This window comes from Sus scrofa, chromosome 4, assembly GCF_054392235.1.
Source record: "Sus scrofa isolate SSC_HxYL_T2T_F1_AM1 chromosome 4, Sscrofa_HxYL_maternal_Yorkshire_Landrace_v2.0, whole genome shotgun sequence".
In the NCBI taxonomy this organism is placed as follows: Eukaryota; Metazoa; Chordata; class Mammalia; order Artiodactyla; family Suidae; genus Sus; species Sus scrofa.
The window spans coordinates 20,297,809-20,310,278 of record NC_139386.1 but is presented as its reverse complement, the minus strand read 5'-3'; the positions used below and the strand labels follow the sequence as shown (position 1 = coordinate 20,310,278).

Sequence of the window (12,470 nt, the reverse complement as noted above, 5' to 3'; positions counted from 1 at the left end):
GTGGAAGTTCCTGGGCCAGGGACAGAACCTGTACCAGAGCAGGAACCTGAGCCACTGTAGAGACCATGCTGGATTCCACTGAGCCAAGAGAACTCTGAACAGGAGTCTTCTTAAATCTCAACTAGCAGATCCCTGCAAGACTGGGGCTACAAGGACCTGTCTTTCCCAGAGAAGCTACTACGTAGTGCGATGCTAAGTACCACGTGAATGTGTGTGGTCTCGATAAATTCTATGACCCAGGCAAATATCTATTAAAAAGCCCACTTTACTGATGATCAAACCAGGACTATAGTTGTCCAAAGTCACCTCTGTTTATGTCTTTCTGGTTTGCTCTCCTCCAAGTGGGTATGTCATCTTTTATATGAATTTTAGCCAATCTGAAACTGCTTCTCCATGGGACCCTGCTGGGGCAAGTCTTTCTGCATCGATAATCCCTAAGTGCTTCTAAGCTTGGGGGTCAAGAGAACCTCATTTATGAAGGGCTTGATAAATATTTTAGCTTTTTCAGGCCACAAAAGCTGTTAAAGCTACTCAAATCTGCCACTGTAAAGTGAAAGCAGCCATAGACAACATGTAAATGGCTACGTGTAGCTGTGTTCCCACAAAACTTTATTTACAAAGCAGGCAGTGGGAGAAGGTAGGATTTTGCCTGTGAGTAATAATTCACTGTTTTAAGCTATAAATCACCATGCACCTATATTGTCAATTTCTTACGGGGAAATACCATTCGTTAACTATTTCATGCTGTTTTATAATTTCCCTATGACTAAACAGACACACAGTATGTATGTGACTAAGTGCCAGATGCATACAAAGTACACCAATGCACCCTGTACACATACAAAGTACACCAATGTATTAACTGATCGAGTTGATAAAGATGGTAACTCATGATGATTTTCAGTGTTTTGATTCTTGAAGATGAGGGTGTTAAGTATCCCACTTGCAAGAAATGAAAGAATGTGAAGGTAAGCAGGCCATGCTAGAGGGTGGGCATATGTCCTTTGAAAAGAACTTTTAAGCCAGTGAGCAACAGGCTACTTTGGCTGCACAGATATAAGTGTTAGGGACTATCAGACAGTAGTAGGAAAATGCTCTACCAAAAAGATGTTCTCTGAGATATGTAAAGATGACTGGATCACCTCATTCTCAGGAGGAAAATAGGTACATACATTGCCATTAATTTTCCAAATAGTATTTAAAAATTAAATTGCTTTCTGAATTATTAAATGTTTCAAATATAAATTAATATCCCTGAGATATTTGCTACAAATATGAATTAGTTCTTAAAATACTATATTTAAAAAAAAAGAGCATAATCTTAGACACACCTTTTCAACTCTAGTTTCCATTTCCAAAGGAGGCAGTGCTTTGATTACAAGTTCCAACATCACTCTATAGAAATATAAGGGAGTTGTCCCATGTCTTGCAGAATTAGGAAACCAGGGAACAAGGGAAGACAGTTTTACGACCATCATTTTTATGAGGTTACTTATAACTAGAACCAAGTGAAAGTTAATTTCCAAGCCTATACACACTTAGGTATGATAAGTTGCCTGTAATTCCCACTTAACAAAATGCATTTTATTTCTATTACAAAGAATAATTTGCCCTTGAGGGACAAAGCAGTCTTGTATGTAACACATAAAACAGAACCATGGACTTCCCAAGGTCGTCCATACTCCTCTTGCATCCAAAATGGTCCCTAGCCTACACCCAAACACTCAAGCATCTCTGCAGAAGATTGGGGGAAAGGAAGACAAAGCAAGAGAAAAAAAAGGAATGGAAAAAGGTGAAGAAGGGAGGGAGGGGCAAAAAAAGAGGAAAGAAAGAAAAGAGGTAACACGATGTAATGCATAGCACCGTAACTGTAGCTGGAAGATGAGTACATTCTGGGGATCTGACACATAGCATCGTGTGTAGAGTGAACAACACTGTATTACACACTTGAAAAGTGCTATGAGAGCAGCTCTGAAACGGTCTCACCACAAAAAAAGAAATAGTAATTATGGATTGTGATAGATGGGGGTTAGCTAAGCGTAAGGGGATAATATTTTACAATATATAAATGAATTAAAAATTTGTACACCTTAAACACAGTATTATTTGCCAACAGCATCTCAATAAATCTGGGGGAAAGACACTGTATGATACACATGAAGGTTGTTAAGAGAATAGATCTTGGAGTTCCCGTCATGGCGCAGGGGTTAATGAATCCGACTAGAAACCATGAGGTTGCGGGTTTGATCCCTGGCCTTGCTCAGTGGGTTAAGGATCCTGCGTTGCCGTGAGCTGTGGTGTAGGTTGCAGACGCAGCTCAGATCCCACATAGTTGTGGCTCTGGTGTAGGCCGGTGGCTACGGCTCCGATTAGACTCCTAGCCTGGGAATCTCCATATGCTGTGGGAGCGGCCCTAGAAAAGGCAAAAAGAAAAAAAAAAAAAAATGAAAAAAAGAATAGATCTTGTATGTTCTCACCACGCACCATTTAGCATTTTAATGATTTTATAATGTGTACATATAACAAATCATTAGATAATATACTCAGACTTCCACAAAGTTATATATCGTGTAGGTGTGTGACAGTTTTTTTAAAAGAGAGAAAATATAATTTTTTTAAAAGGAAGAAAACAAGAAAGTTCCTGTGTGGCACAGCTAGTTAAAGAGCTGGCATTACTGCACCTGTGGTACAGGACGTAATGGCAGCACAGGGTTTGATCCCCTGGCCCAGGAATTTCTACATGCCGTGGGTGCAGCTAAAAAAAAAAAAAAAAAAAAAGAGGTCAGGCGGAAGTTCCCATCATGGCTCAGTGGTTAATAAACCTGACTAGTATCCATGAGGATGTAGGTTCAATCCCCGGCCTCACTCAGTGGATTAAGGATCCAGTGTTACCATGAGTTGTGGTATAGGTCACAAACACAACTCAGATCTGGCATTGCTGTGGCTGGCTGCTGAAGCTGTGATTCAACCCCTATCCTTGGAATTTCCATATGCTGTGGGTGCAGCCCTTAAAAAAAAAAAAAAAAAAAAAAAGAGGTAAAACAGATGAAAGAAATAAAAAGGGAAGAAGAATTAAACAGCAAAATGGGCTTACTCTGATGTAAGAATGCTGTAGTGTACACAGAAGTAGAAATACAACATTGTACACATGAAATCTATATTATCAATCACTGTTCCCTCGGGGTGGGGGGGGGAGCCTAAGACTAAAGAAAGAAGGACTATCTTTGTAGGCTTAGCAAAAAATAAAATATTTAAAAATTAAAGAAAAAAATAAGCTGACTTCCCGCCTTGGGGATTCCCAGAGTCTTTGCATCTAGTCCTAAGCTCACCATCTTTTCACATTCATGACACCAGCTACACCTCTACGTGTACATCTTCCAAATCTCTCTTCTCTTTCACTGATATCGTTCCTAGTCTCTCATTTGCAGTCTCTGTCAGCTGAACATCTCCCTTCAGAAGAGCTACCTTCATGTCAAACCCTAATTGGAGCAGACAAAAACTCATCTTCTCTGCTAACCAGCTGCCTGCCCCATGTCGGTTCATGATGGAAACCTCAGGGATTTGGCTGAGGTTTGGCCAGATATTTGGGATATTTGGCTCCACATCCCTCAACAATCAAGACTCTTCCTTCATAAGATGTTTTTGTGTCTATTCCTCACTTTTCAGCCCTTCTGACAACATTCAACATCTTAGGCACTCACCCATTTCTAGGGTAATGTTTCTACTCCTCTTTCATCACCTTTCCTTCTGCACCCCCCCCCCCCCTTTCAAACCACTGGGCTAAATGAATCTTGCCAAAAAATCCTTCTACGCCATCAGTCTCCTGTTCAGAAAAATCCTTTGAGGCCCCATCTATATACAGAACAGAGTCTAAGCTCTGGGGTCTGGTATCATAGGGCTTTTTCCCCATCTGTTTCCAACCCACCTTTCCCGGCTCCCCAGGATGGAAACCCTCCCTGCCTCAAGTTAGTCCTTTAGTTATTCTGTTCCCCAGTCGCACATTCCCATCTAAGCAGTGATGAGCTAGACACTTTCATGACTAGACAATATTTACGGTGGAAGCTGTTAGCTACACAAAGTTCAAAGCTATCAGGGATGCATTAGTTCTAAGGGTGTGAAGACCTAAGAGAAGCCAGAAATAAAGATGAATTCTTTCTCCTCTTCGAGGCCTTGGTTAAGGACAGAAGAATTCCATAAAAACTTTCAGGAAAGGGTGATGAAGGACCCAAGGACTCACTGCAGGGCCAAAAGAAGCAGTAGTTTGGGTATAGGGGAGAGCACTACAGCAGTGCCTGCATCCAGGGTTCCTGGGTAAGAGTTACACTTACTTATAACCAAGAACAGGCAAACCACAATGGCTTCCTCTATTTTGGGTTTTCCAAGCATATGATGTTTAGATTGGTCAGGAATAAAAGTCGGTCAAAGAGAGTCGAGACTTACTCAGGAGATTTTACCTCAGGCCACGGGCCATGAAAAATCACACTGAAATTCAAGTCCTTGAGGTCCCCTCTAGAGAACCAAGGAGACAAGGAGAGCATGACACAGAGATGGCCAAGAACCATGAAGGTTGAGTGCTGTGCCCTCCTTCTCCCTCCCGACTCCTCATTTCCAGAAGGAACATGGACAAGGGTCCGTCGTAGTTTCCACCTCACTATACCACGGCTCCCTCTGCATACCCTGCAAACCCTGTCCCCCAAACATTCTAGTCACTCATATTGGAAATGTTACAGAAAGAGAAGTTCAATTTATGAGAATGTGCTTTGCACCAGACCTTGTGCTAGATGCTTCCTCATATAACAAAGAGAAGGAATGAAAAAAACGGAAAAAGGCAGAGGAAGGACCAGAAGGAGAATGAAAGCCAATGGCAGGTGGTAGGTGAATGAGCGCCTTGGATCTCAAATGCTTTAATGCGAGCCCCAACACACCTCCCTGGAGCAACTGATAAAATGCAGATGCCCAAGCCTTAGTCAGAGAGAGATAAATCACTAGACTGGCATGAAGCCCCAAACCATATAAATATATATACACATGCACACATATACAAATAGACATGCTATACATTTTTAAAGAAGCAGCACAGGCAGTTCTAAACAACACATAGGATCAGGCTGTCTACTACTTCCTCTAGATTCCATATTCTATCTCTCCTAAGAATTTTTTTTTTTTTTTTTTGTGCCTTGTTTTGGTCTTTTTAGGGCCGCACCCACAGCATACGGATGTTCTCAGGCTAGGGGTCTAATCGGAGCTGTTGCCGCCTTCCTACGCCTGAGCCACAGCAATGCCAGATTCCATGTCCTAAGAATCTTGACCCACTGCCATTTAAACCATGATGTGCAAGCAACTGTAAGATGTTTCTCAGTTTCAAAAATGTTAAAAATGTTAAAGGTGGCCTGCAGTTGAGAACTTGGCATTGTCACTGCCATGGCTCAGGTTCAATCCCTTGCCCGGGAACTTCCTCAGGCCACAGGAACAGCCCCCAAAAAGTGGGTGCTTTTAAAAAGTGTCCCATTTGCAAGGGATGAAATATGGTAAACACGGCTCAAGCACCCTGTGGTCATATGCCTGGCAACTGAGATTAGAGTTCCCTGAGTAACAAGCTCAGAGGGCGTCAGGCTAAGATCATTTCTACCTCCAAAGCCAGGGCCCCTTATCATGGCCCAACCTCAGCCCAAGTCCTGCCTCTTTCACCCTCAAAGAGTTCACATGCGTGGCCTAGCTTAGGGACTGGAACTCAGCCTCTCACGGAAAGCACTTAGAAGGGGCTTGGCACGAGGTAAGCTCCCCGCAAATGCCATCATCCCTGCCTTCCCGCAGCCTGCAGTGCAGTGAGGCAACTGAGAAGTGACGCTACCAAGTGCACGCCTTATACAGTCAGGGAAGGTGCCTGCAAGAGGTGGCGCTGAAGATGGGACTTAAACAACGATGAGGAGCTTTGAACAATTGAATTGAGGATGGGATGGCGAGAAGCATCAGTAAACCCCCAGCCCTGACAGGAAAATTTTCAACCAGAGGAACACTGCATCAAACGATTCTCCCTGGCAGCCCACACCTACTTTATACATGATTCCCACCAGCTCCCAAGGTGTCCAGATGAGGCCCACTGGGAGGCAAGGCAAACTTAAATCTGCAGGCTGTCAAGGGAACAGATGAACAGATCTGCTTGCAGGGCAGGCGGCAATGGAGCAATAAATTAGCCCCATAAAATACTTCACATTTAAAAGTGTAATCTCTCCTATTTCTACAGAGGATTTTTTTTTTTTTTTAAGAAGGCAAATGCAATGACAACGTTGGACAGAGCAGCAAGCCCCTCTGCACCCCCACCTCCATCCCTTGCTCCACTCTGGCAGCTCTTCTTGTAACCCTTTGGAGGACAGCTTTATCATCCAAGGTGATGTCATCAGCCTCCGAAGCTCTGCAATACAGGGTGGGACAGAAGGAAAGCATTACCAGACTCAGTGGGAACCCAGCCCAGCAAGCTCTTGGCGCCTGGAACAGAACAGAAGGCCACATCGGTTTGCTTTACAGTAGGCTCCCAGCAAACACAAAACCAAACTCAGGCATTTAATTAGGGCCACAAAGTCTTCCCTCATCCAAGATCATGAAAATCATTTTTCTTCTCTCTGCCTTTTTAAAAATAGCAAAAGCCATATTGAAAATGAATGTTTAGAGGATATGCGGATTTTTACTTAGGACTCATTCAGGAGAGAAAGAAAAAAAAAGCCCTGAGCCAGGTAGCAGGAGAGTGCAGAGATGGTGGCCAATGTTCCAGAATCTAATCCATGAATACTGCAAGATTAGCTCAGGCTTGTGGCATGGAACTGGGAAGAGAGAGTGAAAACAACATCTTCTCTAGTAGGTTCTTCCTATACGAAAACACATATCAGGAAACACCAAGAATCCCAAGAATCTGCTGAAAGCCTCCGGACTGCCCATTCCCTAGACCTGGAATGGCCATTCCCAATGTGTTAGCCAGGTCAAGCATAATTGCAGCGATGCTTTCCCTGGTGCTCCCATGGAAGAGGTGGCCTCCTTCCTCTCTGCTCTCCCCAGTCTGGTCCCTAGTACATACTTGCACTACTGCAGATATGATACTAGGTTACAATTACTCATTTGCACTCCTGACATCCCATGAGACTACAAGCTACCAAAGGTCTAAGTCACAACCACTCACCCAAGGATCCTGGGACCTGGCACAGTAGTTGTCAGGTTACACTCAATGCAGGTCAAGCAAATGGTTAAATCACCATCTACACTGTTCTCCTAAGAGAACTGTGGTCTTTCTGGGTCTCATGAAAAGCAACATAAGAGCACATCAACTTAGATTCATGAATTAATAGAGTATATTGGACCTATCCCAGGCTTGCAATATTTCTAATGTTTCTCCATACATGCATAAAACACATATTTTCTTAATATTTTTCACTAAAATGATTCCTTTTGTTTTCACCTTGTCCTAAGCATCAATAATCAGGAAGCCTTGATTTTTTTTTTGCAAATCCTATTTGGTTCAAACTCACAGTAAAATACTGAATTATTAAACTAAACATTGTTCCCCTGTACACCACTTCCAATCTTCCAGCATGGAATAATGGACGGGACCAGGTACCCCCTACCCACCCCTCTTGTAATAGGGAAGAACAACTTTGACTCTATATTGAATCTGTTCTTTTTATTTTGACCTTACTTTAATTCTTGTCCTCTGTCACTTGTGCTAAGTCGTCCTGGCTCCGCTCCTTTTGCAAAAATATGCCGCCTACAGGATGCTCCCTATAGCCTGAAATACACAGCCTCTTCTTAGGGCCATGACCTTTAAGAGTATTACATTTTTAGACAAAAACTTGCAGAACAGAGAATAACATCTGTTTTGTTGGAGCTTTACAGGAACACACCAAGAAATCTGCGACAACTAACAATGCCCCTCCCTCATCCTGCCTTTAAAAGGGCTTTGATGAAAGCCTTCAGGGAGTTCAGGGCTTTTGGAGGCACAAGTCATCCATCTCCTTGCATGGCCCTGCAATCAACCTTGCTCTGCTCCAAATTCTGATCTATCAGTATTGTTTGGCCTCAGTGTGCGTCGCGCATATGGATTTGCGTTGGGTAACAGTCTTAAGAAATCCCAGATTAATAACATTTTCAAGCTGAAAAGGTCATTAGAGATCTCCAAACCGAAACAATACATAAACAGAAGAAAACTGCGGTTCAAGAGGATTCTCTTTCTCAAATGATGAAGTTAGTGAGTCGCAGATACTGGACAAACATCTGGGAGCCCCAGGGCCCATTTTGGTCTTTTTGCTCTGACCACTAGGACAAACATGTGAAAGAGAGAAAAGCTTTCAAACATTCGAAACATTTTTGCAAACATTTTCAAGATGCTTTAAAATATACCCTTTTATTTAAAAGACTGGAAGAGGAAATTCCAGTTGTGGCGCAGTGGAAATGCATCCGACTAGTATCCCCAAGGATGAGGGTTTTGATCCCTGGCCTTGCTCAGTGGGTTAGGAATCTGGCGTTGCCGTGAGCTGTGGTGTAGGTCGAAGATGTGGCTCGGATCTCACATTGCTGTGGCTGTGGCTGTGGCCAGCAGCTACAGCTCTGATTCAACCCCTAGCCTGGGAACTTCCATATGCCTCGGGGTGTAGTCCTAAAAAAATAAATAAATAAAAATAAAAATAAAAGACTGGAGGAAAAGAAACAACTTCTGGTGGGATAATGGATATTTTCCCCTCTTTCTAGTATCTTAATCACAAATCATCGGTCCCAGTACTTTTAACAATGGCGAAAAAAAAAAAGGTTAATCTCATGCTTGATTGAGTCGCAGGTGCCTAGATATTTGGTCAAGCATTATTCCAGGTGTGTCTATGAGGATGTTTTGATAAAGTGGACATTTGAGTTCACAGACTGAGTAAAGCCAATTTTCCTCCCTAATGTAAGTAATCAGTTGCATCAACCAGTCGGGTGAAGGCCTGAATAGAACAGTAAAGCCCACCCTCTCAGGAGTTAAGAGGGCACCTTTTCCAACCAACCACCCTGAATTGCACTCTCAGTCTTTTCCTGCCTTTAGACTCAAACTGAAATCCTGACTCTTCTTGGTGTTGAGCTTACCAGTTTTTGGATTGGAACTATATCATCAGCTTTTTTGACTCTCCAGTTTGCCAAATGCAAATATTTGGGGGCTTCTCAGACTCCATAATCATATGAACCAATTCCTTATGCTAATGATATATATATATATATATATACACACACACACATATGTATATGTATACATACACGCAACCAACCTATTGATTCTGCTTCTCTGGAGGGCTTAATACACCCTCCTTGGTGTAGGTGGGTCACATCCAATCAGTTGAACGCCCTAAGGGCAAAGACTCAGGCTTCTCAAAGAAAAAAATTCTGCCTCAAACCTGCAAATGATAAACCCTGCATAAGTTTCCAGCCTGCCTCAAAACTGCACAGTTTGAACTTGCCAGGCCCCACAATCACAGGTCATTTCCTTACCCAGGCAATCTCTAAATGTTTAAGTAGGTAGGTAGGCAGGTACCAAAGTAAGTAGACAGGTGCCTGGGTGTATAGATCTATGTCATTTTATTGGTTTTCTCCAGAGAACTCTGACTAATGTACCATTTTTTTGCTATGTTTGTGCATTTTCAACAGGGTGAGTCATACCTAAAGTGACCAATCAGGGATTTGGTGGAGGGGGGAAGAATCACTAATTTGCTAAGTACAAAAGAGCTGACATTCATCTGTTTAACACAGCAAATGTAAGAGTAAAACAAAACAAGCACACCAAGTACACAAATCAATTAATGATAAACTCATTTCAATGACAACTTTCTCAGGACATACTGAAGAATTCCTTTCCTGATGTTGTTTATCTTTACACTTGCGTTCGAGTCTTAGTTTTGTTTAAATTGCTAATGAGACGACTAGGACATTCCTACCCAAGTTTCACAGTTTGCTTACAGTATTTTTCTGAGTGGGTGCCAGAAAAAAATACACTAAATTCCTCAAAACATTTCCCTAAAATAACAGTGTTCTTCCTTTTCATTCCCCCGCCCCACTCCCAAATGAAGCCAGCCGGACTTCCTCCAGTGCATTACTCTGTACTAGAGACGTAACAACAACCACCTTGTCTTCCTTCCCACTGACACAGGGACAGTAGATATAAAGCCTTTTCTCAATGAATCACACAACTAAATGAATTAGACAGCCTGTGTTGACAACCAATATTCAAAAATATTAATATCATACAATTTAAATAAGAGATCTATTCTCCACAGGAGCATGTTGTGCATTTCCCTATTTCTACTAAATAACACATCCAGTGAGGTGGAGCCCCGTTATGTGTTTATCATTACGTTTACCTGAACAGAGAAAGAAACCACAAGAAAATGTTTGCTATACTGTAATTAGTGTGATCACAACCAAGGCAGCCTGTTCTCACTGCAACATGAAACTGCGCAGTGACCATGACTGCTTCCTCCAGCGCTGTGTCAATTCACTACATAGTAAAGTGATTTTTTAAGCGCTTTTACGGGTGCAATTACCTTTTATTTATTTATTTTTTTAGGACATATACTGAAGAATTCCTTTCCTGATGTTTCTGTAGCTGTGGCATATGGAAGCTCCCAGGCTAGGGGTCGAATCAGAGCTGCAGCTGCTAGCCTACACCACAGCCACAGCAACACTGGATCCAAGCTACAGCTTGCGGGAAGGCCGGATCCTTAACTCACTGAGTGAGGCCAGGGATTGAACCTGCAACCTCACGGACACTATGTCAGGCTCCTAACCTGTTGAGCCACAACAGGAACTCCACCAATTCTTGATACTTGGTGATTTCCAGTGAGTACCCCATCATTAGTTATGTTCTACTACACTGGCTTTGAAAAAAGAATGAAATCACATTCTGAGAATGGGGAAGTAGAAAATGTCAGAGTAGAATAATTATGGATAGAACTCTGAGCCAAAGGTGTGGAATTTAGATTTGGGGTTCTCCCTCTTGTGGCTCATTGGTATTATCTTTAAAACGGGGGGAATAGAAATCTACCTACCCATCACCTTATGGGGAAACGGTAAAGATTTAAAAGGAAAACAATTATATTTAGAGTATGATTTTTTTTTTATATATTCTCAAAGATCCAACACTCATCCCTTTATATTCCAGAGCTGAAAATGTCACTCCCACACGCCCAAGCATCATCTTCGAGAATTGCTTTTAACAGCAACAACAAAAAAATTCAGTCAGAAGAACTTTTGTAAAACGTGTTCCCCTTCCTTGCTCCTTCCAGTATGTACACATATCACTTACCAATTGGCAATGATTTACGTACCCATGAATACTATGGTTTTTACATTTTAACTTAACATTAACGTCATTATGCTACATATGTTATTCTACAATTTGACACTCACCTTTATGAGACCTACCCATTTTAAGTCAGATAATTCTAGTCCAGTCGTTTTAACTAACATTTAGTATTCCTTATATGAACACAATCCATTTATCTGGTCTTCTACTTCTGGGCATTTGGGGTTTTTTTGTATTATAAACAATCCTATACTTAACATTTATGTAAATATCTTCTTTCACAACCCAGAGTTTCTATGCAAGGATGTAAATGCACGTATAACTTTCATTCTGTCACCTGTAGCTTACTGGCTCATATATACAAACAGAAAGTATTTCTTTTTAGTCCAAGGTTCTGACTTTGTCTATGACATCAAGATTCTTTACTGACTTGTTTTGTATTTTCTATGTCCTTTCTAATACTGGTCCACCTAGGGTCTCAATTACCAAGAAAAGGAAGTTGAAGCTTTTTTTCTGTGATTGTGAATTTGCCCATTTCTCTATTTGATTTACTTATAGATCCCGAGACCATTTTATTAGGTGCATGCAGCTTTAGAACTGTTCCATATTACTGGTGGATTACTCCTTCTGCAATTATTTAGGGACAAAGATGACTGCAAGACCACCTACAATCTTTCGGGGATTTCTATGAACGGTCTGTCTCATGTGGGCGATTAGCAATTATAATAAAGCTGAGCTAAGACTCAAGGAAGAAGTTGATCAGGTTTGAGAGTGAAGTCCTAGTGAGCTCATGCTGCGCACTATCCAACCAGATGTGTCAGGCATAGAGGTGAAATTCCAATTGACACCTGCCTCGTTATGATTTAGTTGGGTCCCAAGTCAGGAGAAAGAGAGTTATTTATTGATTCCCTAATATCTCAAAAAGACTCCCTCCAGAGCAGATTTGGGGTCTTGGACTTTTCCCAAGGCTATTACGAACACAAAACTAATTTGGGAGTTAATTTCTCAGCCTGCAGCTCCTGGAACACATGGGAATTACAAATATAAATTTCAAATTCACAGGAAATCAGGTACTTAAGTCCAAGTTTTTCTAGGATGACTTTTCTTTTCCTATCCAGGACCCAGAGAAAGACAGATCCATTTCCTTCTGCTTTCCTGT

The 12,470-nt window shown here is 41.8% G+C and overlaps 1 protein-coding gene across 7 annotated transcripts in view; it reads right to left on the bottom strand.

Annotated features, from left to right (window-relative positions):
• The window catches only part of SAMD12 (sterile alpha motif domain containing 12), a 427,734-nt gene that overhangs the window by 356,985 nt on the left and 58,279 nt on the right, over positions 1-12,470 (bottom strand). For 2 of the 7 annotated variants that reach the window (XM_085021822.1, XM_085021820.1), the window contains exon 3: positions 6,322-6,412. The exons of the other annotated variants lie outside the window; for them this stretch is intronic. In XM_085021822.1, coding sequence (XP_084877948.1) covers positions 6,322-6,327 — 6 coding nt within the window. In that variant the 5' untranslated portion in view covers positions 6,328-6,412. The remainder of the gene's footprint in view (positions 1-6,321; positions 6,413-12,470) is intronic. 7 annotated transcript variants of the gene reach the window in all.